The following is a 20,715-nucleotide window of genomic DNA, read 5'->3' on the forward strand; positions in this document are numbered from 1 at the left end:
ATCAAGCTAGTGAAACGGAGGAGGCTGATATACATTCAAACATATTTCAGGTTTAATTAAAATCCAAAGAGTAATCAAGAAGAAATCCAATCAGACGGGTTCACTTACGATTTCTTTAGAGGCAAACAGAATGTAATTGTGTTTTAATAAATAATAGAAAACAGTTAATTCATTTCTACTTTAAATGTACTGTATTTTGAATTATTTCTCAATATTTCAGTTGCCTACCACTATGGGTATGTGTAGCCTATTAGATATGCAAACAGATTTTACCTTGTGTCCCTTGTGCTTGCTCCACGTCTGACGTTAATTATGTAGGTGGCTAAATTGAATTCCTGAGTAGAGTAATGTGTTTTTGTAATACATTATAATTGGACTTTCTACCTGTCTGAATGTATTGTAAAATAGTTTTGATTAAAAAAAGAAAAAAAACAGTTTAATAATGGACTCAAAATAAATATGGTACTGCATACAGTGTGTATATATTTAATATACAATATTTATTTTGAGTCCATCATCTAACACACTATTTTTTTTAACTTATCTAAATTATTTTACATAACGTATACCTATACAAGCATGTTTTTCTTTATTAGACTACAGACATTGTCCTTTTCATTGCAAATGGGCCATTCATGGGGGCCAAAAGTAATACTGAAGTTGGTCAACAACAAACCATCGTTGGCTCAACTGCAGCTCACCAAGCGCAACCAATGTCCAACCAAACTGACTTACTGCCATCGTTGGCCCAATGCTTGCTGGTTATCTGGGACTATTATTGTAGCATCATTAAGAATTAACATGACCATACATGTCTCTAAAAGCAGCTGGAAATAATTACGTAGGCAGTGCACAGTTTTCTAAATGATATGTCCACTGAGACAACATAAAAATAACCATACTAGAAAAGAGTTGTTTCATGCAGTGTTAATTATTAAAATTACACATCACTCTCTACTTGACTGTCTCTTGAGATACTGGAAAATGAGCCAGAAACAGCCATATCTCCGTGTTTTGACAAGTTACCCTTTTAATGGCAAACTATGGAAAATTCCATTCATTTTAACTCGGTTTTATTTTTGAACTGGTAATGCTTAAGTCCTTTGTTGCTACAGTAAACGAAGGGCATTGTTCTTTTAAAATCTTTGTTTAAGGTTAGTATCTTGGATTAAACTGTAAATCGATGAATTGTATAATGTGTTTTTGTTTACATGTCAAAGGATGTCACTTGCTGTCATCAAACCCCACACCTGGCATTACAGTACAGCAGCCAACCCATATCTCTATTTTAAACCTGTTTCTGAATTACTTCCAGCATCACAAAATTATAATTACTGTACTAACCCAGGTCAAAACCAGAAGGCAATGTCTTTTTCACATTCCCCAGACACCTGTTTTTGTTGTTGAGTACGCACTGCTGTGACATGTATTACCCCCTGTTGGGGCTGAAAACCCGTGAAAGGTATATAGTGGAGGTGGTCGAACTGTACACACGTATATCACACTTCACAAATTTTTCCAAGTATCTGAAGAACTGCTTATCCAATTGTCATGAAACTTGGTATTAACATTATTCAGTATAAGCTATTCAGAATATCAGATTCTTGTGATATATGGGGCTGCCGGTTAGCCTGTTCATCCATCTGTCTGTCTGTCACACACACATTTTTCCATATTTCTGCATAATGGCTTATGAAATTGTCATGAAACGTGTTCATTCTTCTTCTATACTATTCTGTGCATCCTGTTGATATACTGTATGCCATGGTGATCAACTTCTCCATCATACTGATGCCTCTGATTTACAGCCATGGCAGGGGAGGGATGTTACTGACATACTTGTTTCTACAAGGGAGATCTCATTGCATGCGAGGAGGGTTTGTCAGCACTGAAAACGCTCAGGCGGAACCATTTGATTGTAAAAACAATACCAATCAAGGAAGACAAAAGTTACCACAGGACATGGGTTGCCTGAGTTCTTTTCACTGCGCTTGTCTCAAATTCTTGAACACGAATGAAAAGACCACAATATTTTAATGTTAAAGTAAAATCAACATGCATGGGGCTCCCGAGTGGTGCATCCAGTAAAGGCACTCCGTGTGGGGTGCAGGATGCGCCCTATAGCCTGGAGGTAGCTGGTTCGGGTCCAGGCTATTCAACTGCCGGCCGTGGACGGGAGTTTTCAGGGGGCGGTGCACAATTGGCCGAGGTGGGGAGGGCTTAGGTCGGCCAGGGTGTCCTTGGCTCACTGCGCACCAGTGACCCCTGTAGACTGTCCGGGTGTCTGCGGGCCTGCCTGCAAGCGGCCCAGAGCTGTGTGGTCCTCCGATGCTGTAGCTCTGAAGAAGCTGCATTGCGGGCCTGCAGAGTGAAAAATACCGGGCAGCTGACGGCACATGTTTCGGAAGACGCGTGTGTTCATCTTCGTCTCTCCCGAGTCAGTGCGGGGGTTGCAGCGGTGAGACAGGCTTAAAATTGGGCATTTCAAATTGAGGAGAAAATGGCGTTAAAAAAATGTCTTAAAAGCCATTGTACAACTGGAAACGGGTGTTGCCTATGATTTGTGAACTGGGCCTCAGTAGCAACTCGTGTCACCGGTAAGTTGCACCGGTCTGCAGTCTCCAGCAGTTGACCGGAGTTAGGATTTGTCTTTTGATTCAACAAGGCGTAACCATTGCAGACGAGGTGAGGAGGAAGGCTAAGGAGGCTCCAACACAAAGGCTTCAAATGTCGAGGTCCTGATGCAGTTTATCTTGTTACCTCGACATGAAGGTTTGAAATGTGAAGATCCTGAGATCATTTTAATTTCAGCCCCGGTATGATTATGCTACACTCTGAATATGAATGGTTTCAGAACGGCAGTTGATAACAATTAAATAGAGGAAATATTCCTGTACATATTATTTCCTTATCACCGCTGTCCTGTGATTTGGGGTAATTCTGAAGAGAAAGGGATTTACAGGTTCATTTTACACAAGGTTTATTAGTTTAATAAAAGTGCCCTTAAATTATAAGATTGTAAAAATGTATAAAGTTTATATCTGTTGCGTGTTTTATAGTTTATCTGTTGATATTGTTGAAAATGTTGCATACGTAACATACACAGTAAACAATAATTCAGCTAACATGTCTTAATATTGCTTTGTTTGGATGGGAAATAGATATATTTATCTGGGATCTACAAAAGATTGGTAAATGTTATTAGATTTCTATTTTGAGTAAGTAATGTCTTATTTAAAAACAGAATCGATACATGTATATATGATGATTTTCAGGGTTTCATGTGTCTATTTTTGTAACTATTTTGTAAATATGAGTATTCGTTCTGCAAAGGAAACTAAAGAGTTACACTGTACCGCTGGAATATATAATGTTTAATTAACTTGTGGCCCTCTACGCTGTTTGCATGATAATGATGGAATTGAGTTTAACAAGCTGTGGTGTGTGACTGTGGAAAAATTAGCAGTTGGAAATTATTTGTGGACTGAAATAATTGCAGATTGTTTTAAAGGTGTTGTATCACGCTATTTAAAGGAATGACTGTGCTGAGAAACATTTAGCAAGTCTGGTGTAGATCTTGAAGCAAAATTATTATTTTTTTCTCAGAAAAACCTTTGGAAGGCTGACCTTCCAACCCCCCAAACTGAAAAGGAACTTGATACAATATATACACAAGAAGGACGTTATATGCAAGATACTTGAGTGCATTCTTTGCAGTCATAGTCACAAGCTGCATGAATACATATACTAAAGAAGATATCATAGTCAAGCCTGAAACCAAAGATGTTATATTGGAATTGCCTGACTCACAGGTGTCCAGTTAGGGTTAGTTGATGTAGTAGATATGTATAATAAAGTATTTAAAAAAACACAGTCAAAGTATAAATGATCCTAAGTATTATTCTTTGCTTTCCCTCTGCTTTAAGGATACCAGGGGAGTGGGTTTGAAGAGAATAGTGTGTTATATAAAGGGTGTCTACAAGGAAGGTTAAATGGAACTGTTCAGTCATGTCCAAAATGCAGGGGTGTGTGCAATATGCCGTATGTGTGTTATATTGTTAAAATTACAGTATATAAGAAAGTACTTGAGAAACAAATGATTGTGTTGTCTTGTAATCCTTAAAAACCTCGCCAAACATTCATTAACCCTTTGCGGTCCTATGTCAGACCAGATCCGACATTACAATTTTTCCTTTCCAGTCCGATGTTGGACCCTGTCCGACATCATCAAAAAGGCGTCATACACAGGTCCCTAGTTTTTTCTCCAGAAAAAGCAGAGAAAAGCTTTCAATGGCCGAGAGAGACCGATAGAAGCCGAGAGAGGCCGAAAAAACAAAACAGAGGCGAATCTGAGCAATACGTGTAGAGTCCCTTCACCACAGACATAACACGGACATAAACAAACAAGATAGCTGCTTCCGCATCCAGCGCTCAAAGAAAATTGCAGACATTTGCCAAGCTTTTTGAAATGTTATAGTAATAAAATAACAACTTGGATCACATTATTGAGGAGTTTGGTGATAAATCGAGTGATCAGGAGATGATTTATCACTATGCACTACTATGAAGAGACGTGATAAATACAGCGCACAAGGAGTGGGGCAGGGCTGGAGATGCAGTGCCTTTTAAACCTGTTTTACTGTGAATAAATGGACTACAAAGAGTTAAGAAATGTGTCATGAATAGAGGTTTCCTTGAATTCAACATCCATTTGAAAGGAAATCGTGTGTTTGGTTCCTTCATGATTACATTTCAAATGGTTTACTATCAAGAGTACTCCCTTCCAGCTGTAGTCCAATTTGGGACCTTGTTCCTTGATTATTTAATTGGACACCCATGGTTCAATTACCCAACTGAAGATCCGGTTAAAACAAAGATTTTAATTAAGGTCATAAACTGGAAGAGACATACTATTCTGTGATGATTAGTGGGTGCAGTTTGTTGTGTAAATGACAGATGGCAGTGTGGTACCATGTATTTTTGTTGTTATTGTTATTGAAGCAACGGGAGTGTCCAGGACCACAATGCAATTCACTTGCATTTAGTTTAACTCCCTGTAAAAGGCTGTCGCTGGTAGAAAGTGAAATAGAGACCGAGGGGTTGCAATTGCTGCCACAGGCTTTATTACTTTACTGTCACCCCGAGTGAATAACAATGGTATCACATGGGTGGTGTGGCACCAATAAATAAAGGATTGTTACATTATAAAAGAAAAGATGGCCTATTTTGGCAATCCAATAAGCAGGTAGGCACCAAAAATGATACCTTCACTAAACAAAATATGTTTACAAACTAAATCTATAATTCTTTACTTTTCTTCCAAGGTAGAGGGAAATGTAGCTTCTTGGTTTTGCAAGCCTGCTTGTCCCGGCTTCAGAACAAAGGAAATGTTGTTTAGCTCCTCTTTTGTACATGTAGGCCAGGCCCTAACTAACAATCAATTAATACCAGGGGGTTGCACATTCTAATTGGAACCATAACCTGTTAGTGGTGTGGTGGTGGCATGCCCGTGGAGCACCTGTGTATTGAGCAACTTCCAGATCCTTGTGTCTGAATACAGAGCCGTAGCACACACGTTACTATAGAGTATTAAAGAATGAATACAAGGCTTTGGATACAACAACAGATAAAAAATGTCAGCACTTGACAAGTCTGCATACCAATATAGTAAACAGACACCAATGATTTATATTTGAAAGTAAAATGTTTGTGGTACACTGCTGCTTTTTTTGAGAGTGTGTTTTCGTGATCCCACCTACTAACACTAACCCAACTACTCCACTGAGGTCAACTAGAGGGAATGCAATGGTGGAGCCAAGGATAGAGAACTAACAGAGGATCCTAAACTGTTTTAAATGGCAAATGCATAGCTTTTCCATATCCTTGGAATATATATCCCTAAAGCTTGCCAACAAACAAACGGAATTACAGACAGCGCCAAGAAAATACCACTGGGAAACTGTTATAATAATTTCCTTTACAAAACCCTAGCAAACCATTAGCAGCCATAACAGCAATGGAAACACAGTGGACTTAGAACAAATATTACACAGTACACACTGGAACAGTATAGCTAGAATGCATAGTGTGTAGTGATTCACCACACTGTAAAATTATAGACATTTATGACTATTAATGCTTGACATACCCCTGTAGCTGCAAGTGCTTCCATTGCCCTTTAGTAACAAAATATTTTTCACGAAGAAACTAAATAAGTCCATGTGGCTTTATTCCTTCTACTGAAAAAAACATGAGTTAGGTTGGAAACACTGTAGAACAGTGTTGCGCAAAGTTTTTAAATGCCGCCCCCCTTTTTTAGCATACATTTTGTCGTGCCCCCCCCATCATATTAAAACGTTAGACCATAATTTTATATTTTAACAGTTTTTTCCCCTGATTTTGTGTAAATTGCGTATTATTTCTTTCACAACAAAAAGTCCAGATTTAGCTAAATACATACACGTATCATAAATTCAACATTTAAAATCAGTCTTGAATTTTTTTTTTCCACTTCGAGTGAACATTTTGACATGTTAAACCTGGGTTTCTAACAAATACACTTGGCAAGTCAACATTATTGATGCAACATTTCTAACAAATAAATCCGTGAAAAAATACATGTAACTTAACACTTTTTTTTGTTTGTTTTGTTTAAACTTGGCGATTCAACAGTTACCTGACAGATATTATTATTATTATTATTATTTATTTCTTAGCAGACGCCCTTATCCAGGGCGACTTACAATCGTAAGCAAAAACATTTCAAGCGTTACAATACAAGTAATACAATAAGAGCAAGAAATACAATAACTTTTGTTCAAGTAAAGTACAAGTTTGACAAACCACAATTCAATAATACAGCAGGTAATAGTGATAGTTACATCAGGATATGATTAAATAGTGATAGTTACATCAGGATGTGATTAAATACAAAGTACTACAGGTTAAAAACTTGGCAGATTACAGTATTCTGAAGTACAGGATTAAATGCAGTAAAATAGGGGCTGATAAGAGCAAAATAAAGCACATTTACATGAAGGGTGATAGTGTCCCAGGATACAAACAGAGGAGTTCTACAGGTGCTCTTTGAAGAGGTGAGTCTTAAGGAGGCGCCGGAATGTGGTCAGGGACTGGGCAGTCCTGACATCTGTAGGAAGGTCATTCCAGATATACATCTGAAAAACATTATCGTTCAGCAATTAAATCTTAGGTTTTCACAAAATACAGTATGCACATCAGGAGCGAAGCGAACGACACGAATTTTGCTCCGAAATAAAATAAGTAAAACACAGAAGAGCATGGAAAACACACTAAAAAAAGGAAACAGTTTAGGGAATACCACCGGCTTGTAAAAGAGCAAATGTGATTATTATTATTGGTCAACATTATTAAAACAAAGAAGCATCATTTTACAGAAATACGAAACCAGTGTGTGGTGCTCCCCGTCACTTCGACTAAAATTAAGGTGAAATAAAGAGATAGACATACCATCAATTTCCAGTTGTTCTGCTATTTCTTGACATGTGCGTCCTTTTTATTGCCTTTATAGCCACAGACACGGCATCATAAAGAACATTATATTTTTCGACTTTAATAATTAAATTCTCATTGATGTAGATTGTTTTTTTTTTATCTCTGCGTGAGCTAGACACTGACAGCCTCTACCTTTGACCTTATTTCTGATTGGTCCATTGCGACGCAAACAGCGCATAGCAAAATACAAATAAAACAAATGTATTTCTATATTTGCTCGCTTCATTCACGCCACTCGCTTCGCTTGTGTTGTGCATTACTCCATTTTAAATCAATTGTGTGCATAGCTCTTTTAACATGCAAGCCCATGCCCATTGACGTGTTTCATTTGGCATTGTATGTTGCAGAGCTGCGCTTACACTCCAACTTTTAAGAATGTGTTTGTTAACATTTATGTATTTAACTAAATCTGGACCTTTTTTTTGTTAAATCTCGGAAAAAAAAACATGATTTACATTAATACAGGACATTTTTTTTACACTCATCGGTACTGTTCACTGCAGTTTCACTGACACACTTGGCACTTCAAACATAATTTCTCCGGTTCTAAGTCCTACCTAGAGTAATCGTCAAGGGCACATTTGAAAGGTAAGAACTTGGCCTAATTAGCAGTCATTTATGTATTTGACTGCACCCAGCTACCTCCAGACCCTCATCTCTCCCTCCACCCCCACTCGACCTCTCCACTCCTCCTGCACTAGAAGACTGGCTCTACCTCCTCTACGCTCCCCTGCCTCCAGAACCCGCTCCACCCTCGCCCGCAGTGGTGGAATGACCTTCATACAGATGTCAAGACTTCCCAGTCCCTGACCACCTTCCGGCGCCTCCTCAAGACTCACCTCTTCAGACAGCACCTGTAGAACTCCTCTGTTTTTCCCCCTGGACACTTATCACTCTTCCTTAAATGCGCTTTACTTGCTCTTATCTGCCCACTATTTTACTGCATTTGATCCTGTACTTTAGAGTACTGTAATCTGTCAAGTGTTATTTAATCTGTAGTATTTTGTATTTAATTATATCCTGATGCAACTATCACTGACACTGTTATCTGCTCCATTATTGAATCGTATTTTGTCATACTTGTACTTGCTAGAACCAAAGTCATTGTATTTATCTTGCTCTTAATTGTATTATTACTCGTACTGTGATTCTTGAAATGTATTTGTTTGCGACTGTAAGTCGCCCTGGATAAGGGCGTCTGCTAAGAAATAAATAAATAAATAAATTTATTTAAAATGTTCTAGATTTTTTTTATTTTTTTTTAACAGAACTGCCACTTTAGTCGCGCCCTCCTTAGTGACACTCCACGCCCCCCCAGGGGTGCGCGGCCCCAAGTTTGTGCACCACAGCTGTAGAACACAGCAACTTCAATATACTGAACATTTAAAGTAATAATGTTACCCAAGACACCTTTTAAAACACAGGTGTTTTTCAAAGAGATGTCACCCCTACCTTCACTGGCTTTCCATATCTTTATTTTATTCATCACTAAAATGATCTAGAAATGAAATGGTTAACTTAACATTCATGGACAATTCCTGGTAGCTGAACTCAGAACAGAGTGCCATACCCTGTGGGTTACATTAGGGATCTAAAGTTAAGGCCGCTCCTTCTGTCCCTAAACTTGTTATTGTGAACAAATTTGATGCTCTTTTGCAACAGGAAGAAGTTCTCTTAGTGGGGGATTCCATTGTTAGATATGTTGATAGAACCTTCAGTAAAACAAATAAGTGTCAAATGTTTTCCAAGGGCCAGAGTCAAAGATATTACTTCTCAATGAGATAATCTAATAGAACAACACGATCAGATCTCTAATGTGGTCTTACATGTGGGCACACATTATATAAAGTTGAGAGAATCTGAGATCCTCAAGGAAGATTTTAAAGTACTTGTTCAAAAGTTAAAAGAGTGTGAGAGCAGAATTATTATCTCAGGTCCCATACCTGTTCTGGGTAGGGGCTGTGAGGCTTTCAGTAGACAGTTTTCCCTAAATAACTGGTTAAAAGCTTGGCGCACTGTAGAGAACATCGGATTTGTTGACAACTGGGATAGCTTCTGAGAGAGACCTATGTTATTTGGGAGGGATGGCTTACATCCTAGATTTCCATTACACAAGAGTAGATGTTAAAACTTCATGCTGATTTGAACTCGGCTCTCGCCAAGATAAGCACCAACTAAGACGTAGCTTTACAGTAAACTAATGTAATCCATATGTGTCTCCATCCATTTACATTTCCTTTCATATGATGATGTAGATATCCTTCTGTCTGGTGTTAATGGCTGAAGTGTAATGCTGGCTCCAGGGATCAGCTTATTTTGCCTCCCTGGCGCATCAGCACACACAACGGCTGCGATGCTGGCTCCGGGGATCAACCACAGTGCGGCCTCCCCAGCGCATCAGCATGACAACCGTCTGGATTGAGTTAAGTAGGGTACATCTGTGGGGTCTTCAAGTGGGCACCTTCCATCCTCAGTGTTTCGTCGACTAGCCCACAACACCTCATCACTAACTGTGTCCATGCAAGTCCTCCTCACGTCTATGACAGGGGTGCTGATATCCTGCGAACTGTGGTTTGCTTCCTGTCGCTGGATTTCATTCGACTGACTTGACTGACTTTGTAAGAAGTACTGATCAATGCGAGGCCCTTGTCCCTTCTCCCTCAAGCATTTCATTCTCCCTTGATGAATCTTCAAACCCCTGACCGTTGTCGCCTTGCTCCAGCCGCAGACACAAACCTGGAGTTCCATGTCTTTGCTAACTGCAGATCTTGAAGTAGTCTTTTGTGAAGTACTCTCCATACTCATATCCGTTTCCGTTCCTAAGTCGTTAACCGTGTTGTCCAATGTTGAGTCATCTTCCGCCCCCGCTCTCGCAGACTCTAGGGGTATTTTTCTCTTTAATTTCTTAGAAGCCTTGGGTGGGTGTCTCCAGCATCCTGTAAACACAGAGCTGGATACTGCCGACAAGGGTAGCTAACCCTTACCAGCCCCAATGGGGTCTCTTTCCTCCTGTCAGCTGTCTCTCCAGGCTGTCACAAGGTCTTTCCCTTGTTGCCAGCTGCACTATTCACAGCAGTCACTGGACGTATCCAGATCTTCATGATTTCCATTACACGAGAGTAGATGTTAAAACTTCATGCTCATTTGAACTCGGCTCTCGCCAAGATAAGCACCAACTAAGATGTAGCTTTACAGTAAACTAATATAATCCATATGTGTCTCCATCCATTTACGTTTCCTTCCATATGATGATGTAGATATCCTTCTGTCTGGTGTTAAGTGTAATGCTGGCTCCAGGGATCAGCTTATTTTGCCTCCCTGGCGCATCAGCACACACAACGGCTGCGATGCTGGCTCCGGGGATCAACCACAGTGCGGCCTCCCCAGTGCATCAGCATGACAACCGTCTGGATTGAGCTAAGTAGGGTACATCTCTGGGGTCTTCAAGTGGGCACCTTCCATCCTCAGTGTTTCGTCGACTAGCCCACGACACCTCAAGAGGGCTCGACGGTGATTCTGGCGTCCCAGCATCACCCCCCTCCGTCCCCCACTCAACTCATCACCATTTCCAGTCTGACCTTGGCGCACTTAAACTCCTCGGTTAGAGCGGAGACTGGTAGCTGCAGTATTCCTTTACCATAAAGTCCCACTCTGCTGATGCAGCGTGGAACTCCCAACCATTTCCTGATGTATGAACTGATTAAAGCTTCCAGCTTCTCTACTGTTGTCAAAGAAACCTCATACACAGTCAGTGGCCACAGCAACCTCGGCAGTAGACCAAACTGAAAGCACCAGAGTTTTAGTTTGCCTGGTAGAGTGCAGCTGTCTATGCTCTTCAACCCTTCCACTGCAACAAGTCTAACTTCTCCCACACGAACTGTGTCCTTTAGATCCCCGTCGTACCATCTCCCAAGACTCTTCACTGGCTTCTCAGACACTGTTGGTATTGCCTCACCATTAATGAAGAATGTTTTATCTACAACTTTGCCTTTAATTATAGAGATGCTCCTTGATTTAGTGGGCTTGAATTGCATTCGTGCCCATTCAATGTTATTGGTTAATTTGCCCAATAACCGATTAGTGCAGGCTACTGTTGTAGTCAGGGTTGTCATGTCATCCATGTATGCTCGAATTGGTGGTAGTCGCATTCCAGAAGCCAAGCGCTCTCCTCCTACTACCCATTTTGATGCCTTAATGATTACTTCCATTGCCATGGTAAAAGCCAGTGGAGAAATGGTGCATCCTGCCATTTTTCCAACCTCTATGCATTGCCATGTAGTGCTGAATTCTGAAGTTGAAAAACTAAATTGCAAATCTCCAAAGCAGGCTTTCACTAAATTTGTTATTGTCATCGGTACACTGAAAAAATCAAATGCTACCCAAAGAAGTTCATGTGGCACTGAACCATATGCATTAGCCAAATCCAGGAATGTCACATGGAGCTCCTTCCTCTCCTTTTTAGCTGATTGAATTTGTTGCCAGCTCACATTGATGTGTTCTAAGCATCCTGGGAAACCTGGAATGCCCGCTTTTTGTATTGAAGTGTCAATGAAGCAGTTCTTTAATAGGTAAGTTGACAATCTCTGAGCAATAATGCTGAAGAAAATCTTGCCTTCTACGTTTAATAGGGAAATAGGACGAAACTGACTGATGCTTGTAGAATCTTTTTCTTTAGGTATCAAGACTCCACCTGCTCGGCGCCATGCTCTTGGTACAACCTGTTTTTCCCATGCCACTTTCATCAATTTCCACAGAATTCGTAGAACTCCTGAAGCACTCTTGTACACTCTGTACGGAACTCCATTAGGCCCTGGAGATGATGAAGCCCTTGCTTTTTTCACAGCTTGCTCTACTTCTTTCCACTTAGGTGCACAGTCCTCCATTTGGTATTCTGGTGGATTGATAGGTGGGATGTCTGACGGAATTGACATAGGCTCCTGCCTTTTTGAATCTGTGTGTGTTTCCTCCAAATATCTCTAGCAGGAGGGATTAAATTCAACTTGCAGAGAACATGGAGAATTAAGTATCTCCAAGTATCTCCAACCCTGAAGGTGTTTCTGAGCTGTTCTGTAATAATCACATTCAAATTATCAAATTAAAATCTAGGCAGTATCACCGTAGGCAACTTAGTTCTCTCCCAAGGGTTAATTTTACTAATATTTTTAGTGTCCCCATTATCACAGTTACACCCCCATAGTTGAGAGTGTAAACTTATGCCTTTTTTTACTTAATGTTCGCTCGTTATCAAACAAAGCCTTTCTAATTATTTTATTACACGTTACGAACTTGGATTTTTATTTCTGACTGAGACTTGGCTCAGTGTGAATGATAATGCCTCCCTGATTGAAGCTTCTCCTTTAAATGATACCTTTGTTCAGAAAGCATGTTCGGAGGGGTGAGTTGGTGGACTCGCTAGTGTTTTCCATAATGATTACAACTGTAAACAGAAATATGCTGAAGCGTTTTCTTCATTTGAATCTTTATCTTTAATATTAACCAGCCAACTACCTGTAACCCACTGAAACCTAGTCAGTCCTTTCTATCAGATTTTGCCAAATATTTGTCTATTGTATCTATTAATTATGATAGATACTACTTTTAACAACTAGATTTTAACAACTTCTGTGCTAAGGCCCTGGTAATTCCCTGTGCTAGAGGCATTTTGTGAATTTGTGACTCCTGTTATACATCAAAATTACTCTATTTTCCTTTTCAGATACCCCTGGCAAACCATATGTTGTTTTTTTTGTCAGACTCTGAAGTTTCTATTGGTGCCAAATTTTTTAGGTTTATTTTGTCATGTGACCACAAAATACATCTATTATTGTAAACAATTTTGCTTTTTCATAAAATGTATTATACCTGCATCACATAGCACCAGTCCATAGCACCCATCCCAATTTAATGTGCCCAGTACGCCACCGAAGAATGAGATACCCTGGCATAAGTATACATTTTTTGAAGTTGCACAAAATAAGGATTTTAGAAATGGGTAACATGACCTTGCATGTCAATGGTATGTTACCCATAATCCTTCTGCAATTTGAGGTAATGTCACTGTATATAGAAAAAATCACTTATTTTTCCTTATATTTGGACCTGTTCCATTCTTAAAAGGACTGTGGTTTTGAATTGCCCTGATTGTCCCGAATTCAAAAATACCAAATACGGTTTCTCTCCAACCAGACACAAGTCTGAGATACAAGGCGTCACACACAGTAATAATTTACAAAAAAACATGTGGTTCCTAATGTTTATTTTTACCCTCTGATCACTTAAAAAAAAAAAAATTTCAACTACAGTACCTCCCACACATCCGATACGTTACAGTGGTGTCATGTGATCAGAGTGGTGATCAGAGTCAGGAGCAGGAAGTATCAACATACTTCCTGTATCTACCGTCAACATCAACAAAACAAGATGTAGACAAAGAGTCAGATGTTACTTCAAAGCTGATTTCATGAAGCACAGCTCGATAAAACAGCTACTAATCAAAGGTAAACTTTTTTAATGTTAACCCTTGGGTGTAATTCGGAGGACAGTAACCAGGGCTCCACCTCCTCCTATCCTCCTATCAAACAATCTTGACTCTCTATTTAAACCACTCACAGCCTCTGCTCTCTCTCTTGTGTTAGTTTTTTGGCACGTACAGAGTGAGAAAAAAAAAATCTATTAGTATTTTGTAAATTAACCTTGCCTGCCTGACCACCCTGCCGCTGCTTTGACTTGATTTGGCTTTCAACCTCCTTTTCTGTATGACTTCCTGAACTGGCTTTTTGAATCTTTATCGAACGACTTCCTGATTTGGCTTTTGACTTTTTCTATACGACTACCTGAATAGGCTTTGAATATTGCAGTATGACTTCCATCCTCATTACCGAACAAGGAATGGACCCGACAAAGATTATGGATGTTCTTACCTCTTCATCTTCTGACCCTGAAAATCCCCTTGTTGTTTCAAATACTCCACCGTGGATTCAGCTTTCCAGTCAATGACTCCTGCCCCAGAACCAGGGCACTCCCGGCAGCGTCGCTCACCGCTACCACCCCTGCGCTGACTCAGGAGCGGCGAAGACAAACACACGGTGCCCTCCGAAGCGTGTGCCGTCAGCCGACCGCTTTTTTTCATACTGCAGACTCACCATGCAGCCACCCAAGAGCTACAGCATCGGAGGACTAATCAATTTATTTTGAAGCCTCCTTCCAACTCAGCTTCAGCTCCTTCTTCCGCATCTCTTGCGCCAGTCGCCGCCCCCACATTAAATGCGTCATCCATTCCAGCCCAGGCAACTTCAATCCCGCCCACAATTCCAGCAGTTACTCTCCCTGAATACAATTTGGCTTCAGCAACTACATCAGGATCAATACAGCAGCAACTATCCGTCGCCATACCCTTTCCCCCCTAATACACAAGCAGATAATTGAAGGTAAAGATATAAATCTTGTTTCCCTTCTCATCACAGCATCTGGATTTATTGATCATAGAGTTGTCAGCTGTGATGACCTGTTACAGTTAAATATCATGACCCCCGTCTGCTAAAAAACCTGTCCCTGGGAGAATTTGTTTGATCTTTTTTAATTTTCAGAGAGGTGATTTGCTCTTCTTACCCCCATAACAGACAAGAGTTGGATCAGTATGTGTTTTATATTACTGAATTATCAGTGAGATATGGAGGTGCCATGTTTTATGAGTACCACAAAGCCTTCTCGGCCAAAGCAGCCTCTATATTAGCCATTGATAACAATATAATTGATTGGTCTTCCCCCAATATCGACCTGTTCAACCGCATCTTTAGCGGATTGAGAGCTAATGCTTGCAGAGTGTGTGCATCTACCGCACACTCAACCCATTTATGCCCAAAAGCAGCAGTATCAGCTCCTCCAGTACATCTCCTACCCCTCCCCAAGCGTCTTCAGCCGCATCTCAGCTCCAATTCACTCTTTCAACCCCCCATTCCACCGCCCTCAATCCAAAGATAAATATGGCCACCCCATCTCATTCTTGGATCAAGACAAATCTGCAATAATTTCTGTATGTTCTTTTCCATTATGCAAATTTCTCCATGTATGCAGCTATTGCAGGGACACTCATGCAAAATCCATCTGCCCAATATCTCGCAAATGATAAAACTCCTCTCAGTATACACTCCCATCAACATCCCAGCTCTAGCTATCGCTCTCCACCATCATCCAGATAATCAAGTTGTATCTTATCTAATCAACGGTCTCCAGTTCGGCTTCTCCATTGGCTTTTCCATACTTTTCCATAGATTTATCACCCCCTTCAGATCCCCCCGCTCAAGCAATCTCCAATCTCCGAATTTTATTTTCTTCAGTACTTGTTCCCCTTTTTGAAGAGAAAACCATCGGCCCATCAAAATCAATAACTAAATGCAACCTGCTATCGCTCCTCGGTCATTTCAATTATGCCATGCGAATCACCCCCCAAAGCAGAACCTTCATATCTCGCCTTCTCTCCCTCCCCTCAACCGCAAAGAGCCTAGACTCTAATGTCAAAATCTCTCCAGAAGCAAGAAAAGACATCAAGATGTGGTCCACCCTACTGCATCACTGGAACAGCCGCTCTCTGTTTTTAGATGATTTCATCTCAGCCCCTCACGATCTATCCTTGTTCACTGATGACTCATCTATAGGATTCAGGGATCTTCAATCCAATGATTTGTTTTTCAGCATCTACCCCCCCAGCTCAAGTCTTCAGCCCTGTTAGAAATTTACCCCATTATAGCAGCAGCGCTCCTTTGGGGGCATTCTTGGTCCAAAAAATCCATATTATTCTTCAGCGATAACCACTCAACTGTCCACATCATCAAAGGCAGGTCCTCATGCCCCCTCATCATGCAGTTACTTCACCATCTCGTTTGGATATCAGTGTCCTTTAATTTCATTATCCAGGCTCACCATCTTCCAGGATTATATAATAATGCAGCCAATGCTTTGTCTCGTTTTCAGATATCCAAGTTTCTCAGCCTGGTTCCAACAGCAGCTCCGGTTCCCCTTCAAGTCCCACAGTTCCATCAGCTCATCTTCAACTGAATTCTACCCTCCCCAATCTTCTCAATTCAGCCAGAAATTACGTCAGCAGCTCTTTCCCCAGCTACTCGTTCTTCTTACTCGACAGGCTGGGCAAAATATTCCACCTTATGCACTCAGAACAGGATATCCCCCACCCCTTTCAATGAAAACTGGATCGTAGCCTAAATAGCTCGGGACACCCTGCGTCTAACCCCATCATCTATAAAATCCTACATTTCAGGAATCCAGTTCCACTCCCGTAGTATGTCTATCCCCTCGCCTACCCTCCTCTCCATCTCAGCAGTCTGCCCGACTCTCCGAGGAATTACCAAGAGTCTTTCCCCCGCATCCCCCTCCAGACTCCCTATAACCACCAATATCCTCAATGCTTTAGTTTCAATTCTCCGATCAGGATTATTTAATCCTTTTGACGACATAGTCATGGAAGCCATGTGCCTAACTGCTTTCTTCGGATTCAAATTCACTGTTCCCTCATCCTCCAGTTTTCTAACCATAGGCATCTGTTCCTGCGACCTCTCCCTGGTTCCAGGCCATCATTTCATTCTGTTCCTGAGATCATCTAACACAGACCAGCTCTGCCAGGGTCCAACTATCGAAGGTAGATTCCCCTCTCTGCCCCTACTCAGCTCTTTCCAAGTTCCGATCAGCCAAAAAACCTTTCAGTTCCCTAGATCCCCTGTTTATCGATTGCTCCAGAAATATCATCACCTGGCATTGGTTCGCTACCCATCTCGCCAATCTCATTTTCAAAGCAGGTCTCCCTCCTCAATTTTACACCACTCATTAATTTAGAATCGGCGCAGCCTCCACAGCAGCTCACGCAAACATTAATCAAAACCTAATTAAGTCTATGGGTAGCTGGTCCTCCTCAGCAGTTAATTCCTGCATACGATCTTTGCCTTCTGACATCGCAGCAGGACAACAGTCTATCGTTAACATGGCCGGAGTGGGGGCTCCCTCTCTGTCAGGACTACCAGAGGTTTCCCCCTAATAGAGAGTTATTTTCCTCTCCACCGAGCGGACGGCCTACACATAGCTTTTCCCCATAACCAGTCTTTCCGTTTCTGTTTGTCTCTTCTTCCTTGTTTTATGTTACACGTTGGCACGTGGTCTTTGTCTTCACAGGTGCGGGTTCTGCAGGGGGCCAGTGGTCCTTCTTCTGGGGGGATAGTGAGTCTCACTTCCCCTGTCTGGAGTCGGTAATACGCAGGTTCTTCGAATGGTCAGAGGGGACCACCGGCCAAACTATTCTTTCATAGCTCATGTGCTATCTATATCATGCCTCAAGACGAGAAGGCTCTTTCTCTATCCTCCTGGGACGTGGCCCTCTTACCTTACTGCTCAAGTCCCACTACTAACAGTCTTTTATGTTTTCAGACACTTTTCTCTTTTCTTTCAAGGTTGTGAAACCATTCCATCCTCTGAGGGAAATCCAGCTGCGGGGCAACGCCTATTAACAGCTCTCGAGTACCCAGCTGCAGGGCAACGTCTATTAACAGCTCTAGAGTACCCAGCTGCAGGGCAATGCCTATTAACAGTTCTAGAGTACCCAGCTGCAGGGCAAAGCCTAATAACAGCTCTCGAGAACCAGCTGCAGGGCAACGTCTATTAACAGCTCTAGAGTACCCAGCTGCAGGGCAATGCCTATTAACAGCTCTAGAGTACCCAGCTGCAGGGCAAAGCCTATTAACAGCTCTAGAGTACCCAGCTGCAGGGCAAAGCCTAATAACAGCTCTCAAGAACCAGCTGCAGGGCAACGTCTATTAACAGCTCTAGAGTACCCAGCTGCAGGGCAAAGCCTAATAACAGCTCTCGAGAACCAGCTGCGGGGCAACGCCTATTAACAGCTCTCGAGTACTCAGTTTTGGGGCAAAGCTCATAAACAGCTCTCTCTCGAACCCAGCTGCAGGGCAATGCCTATTAACAGCTCTCGAGTCAGAGTTTCTGTCATTTCAAGGGCCCGGTAGACCAACACGTCTGGCCTCAAACCCTTCAAGAAGGCTCCCCTGGGTGGGTCCGTCCTTTTCTCTCCCCTTTAGCATCTCTCCCCTACACATTCCAAAGCACTTTTATCCCTAAAGCCATGCCTCAATCTCTATGCACCTGATGCCAAGCCTCTGCCTAACCCTTACGCAGCCCTGGCTTCCGTCCCATGAATTATCAATCCACATTGAAAAGAAAATGAACGTTATGCATAGATTTTTCTTTTTTTTAATTCGATATTTCACACTACAAGCCAAACACAGGGTGTCGATTCCATAGAAATAGGCTGTTCATTACATTTAGCAACTTTGTCACATCAAAGATAATTTAACCATGTAATATAATTAAATTAAAGCCACCAACCTAATATGTTATGTAATAACACCTTGATGAGCGACCCTGAGTGAAAAAACAGCATTCCAGAATTTTTTTTTTTTTTTTTTTTTAACCATGTATTTCAATTGGACGTACCAGGTACGTCTTTAGCACTGGGGAAGCAGTTTTTTCGACGTTCCAGGTAAGTCTGTAGCACCCAAGAGGTTAATTTACATATTGGTAATGAAGCTGATTTGAAGACTAGTGATTTTATTCAGCATGTTTTAGGCCCACCAATAATCGTGGGCACACTTTAGATTTTGTCATTTCTCGAGGTTTAGTTGTTTATATCTCATCCATAATATATCCTAATATCTCTGATCACTTTTGTATTTTATTTGAGGCTATACTACACTATTAAAATTTGTGCATTTAATCCTTCAACTGTAAAAAGGTTTTCTGAAATAATAAGCTTAGTTCCATCAACTCCTTTGCAGTCTCTAGCTACTGATGAGTTAGTTGCCAGATATAATCACTGTTGTACAACTACTCTTGATACTGTCGCCCCATTTAAGACTAGATTAGTTTCACCTAAACGCAATGCTCCCTGGATTAACAATACCATCCAGCAAATGAAAAGAGACGTAAGGTGGAACATAAATGGAGGGCTACAAAATGACATATCTACTATGATATTATGAAAGAACACTTATTGAGGCACAATGAAGCTATAAGATCAGCAAGGTGTGCCTTCTCCAATCTCACTGAGGTAAATAAAAATAACTCCAGGGTGCTTTTTTCAACTATGGATAAATTGGTCAATCCTTCATTTTCACCTGTTAGTAACCTAGAAGTGTAATCTACTAAGTGTGAAGAATTTCTCAATTACTTTCAAAATAAAATAAAGACTATTAGGGAACAAATTCAACTCTATGGTTCTGATTTAAATATTTCAGACAGACTGGGGGAAACAATGATTGAATCATTTTCTTTAATTACTGTATAATATGACTGTAATGCAGATGAATCCTGCAGCTAGTACTTTAGATCCTATTCCAACAAGGTTTCTGAAGGATGTCTTTAGTTACCTATGTAATAAGAACATAAGAACATAAGAAAGTTTACAAACGAGAGGAGGCCATTCAGCCCATCTTGCTCGTTTGGTTGTTAGTAACTTATTGATCCCAGAATCTCATCAAGCAGCTTCTTGAAGAATCCCAGGGTGTCAGCTTCAACAACATTACTGGGGAGTTGGTTCCAGACCCTCACAATTCTCTGTGTAAAAAAGTGCCTCCTATTTTCTGTTCTGAATGCCCCTTTATCTAATCTCCATTTATGACCCCTGGTCCTTTTTTCTTTTTTCAAGTCAAAGAAGTCCCCCGGGTTGACATTGTCTATACCTTTTAGGATTTTGAATGTTTGAATCAGATCGCCGCGTAGTCTTCTTTGTTCAAGACTGAATAGATTCAATTATTTTAGCCTGTCTGCATACGACATGCCTTTTAAACCCGGGATAATTCTGGTCGCTCTTCTTTGCACTCTTTCTAGAGCAGCAATATCCTTTTTGTAACGAGGTGACCAGAACTGAACACAATATTCTAGGTGAGGTCTTACTAATGCATTGTAGAGTTTTAACATTACTTCCGTTGATTTAAATTCAACACTTCTCACAATATATCCAAGCATCTTATTAGCCTTTTTTTATAGCTTCCCCACATTGTCTAGATGAAGACATTTCTGAGTCAACATAAACTCCTAAGTCTTTTTCATAGTTCCCTTCTTCAATTTCACTATCTCCCATATGATATTTATAATGCACATTTTTATTGC

At 40.9% G+C, this 20,715-nt stretch overlaps 1 protein-coding gene across 1 annotated transcript in view; it reads left to right on the forward strand.

The window, feature by feature from the left end:
- The window catches only part of LOC131698720 (uncharacterized), a 33,236-nt gene extending 15,192 nt beyond the window's left edge, over nucleotides 1–18,044 (forward strand). The window contains exons 4-5 of the mRNA XM_058992190.1: nucleotides 17,713–17,786; nucleotides 17,988–18,044. Of these exons, the coding sequence (XP_058848173.1) occupies nucleotides 17,713–17,786; nucleotides 17,988–18,044 (131 nt within the window). The remainder of the gene's footprint in view (nucleotides 1–17,712; nucleotides 17,787–17,987) is intronic.
- The last annotated feature ends 2,671 nt before the right edge of the window (nucleotides 18,045–20,715 follow it).

The sequence above is a fragment of the Acipenser ruthenus genome, chromosome 19, assembly GCF_902713425.1.
Source record: "Acipenser ruthenus chromosome 19, fAciRut3.2 maternal haplotype, whole genome shotgun sequence".
In the NCBI taxonomy this organism is placed as follows: Eukaryota; Metazoa; Chordata; class Actinopteri; order Acipenseriformes; family Acipenseridae; genus Acipenser; species Acipenser ruthenus.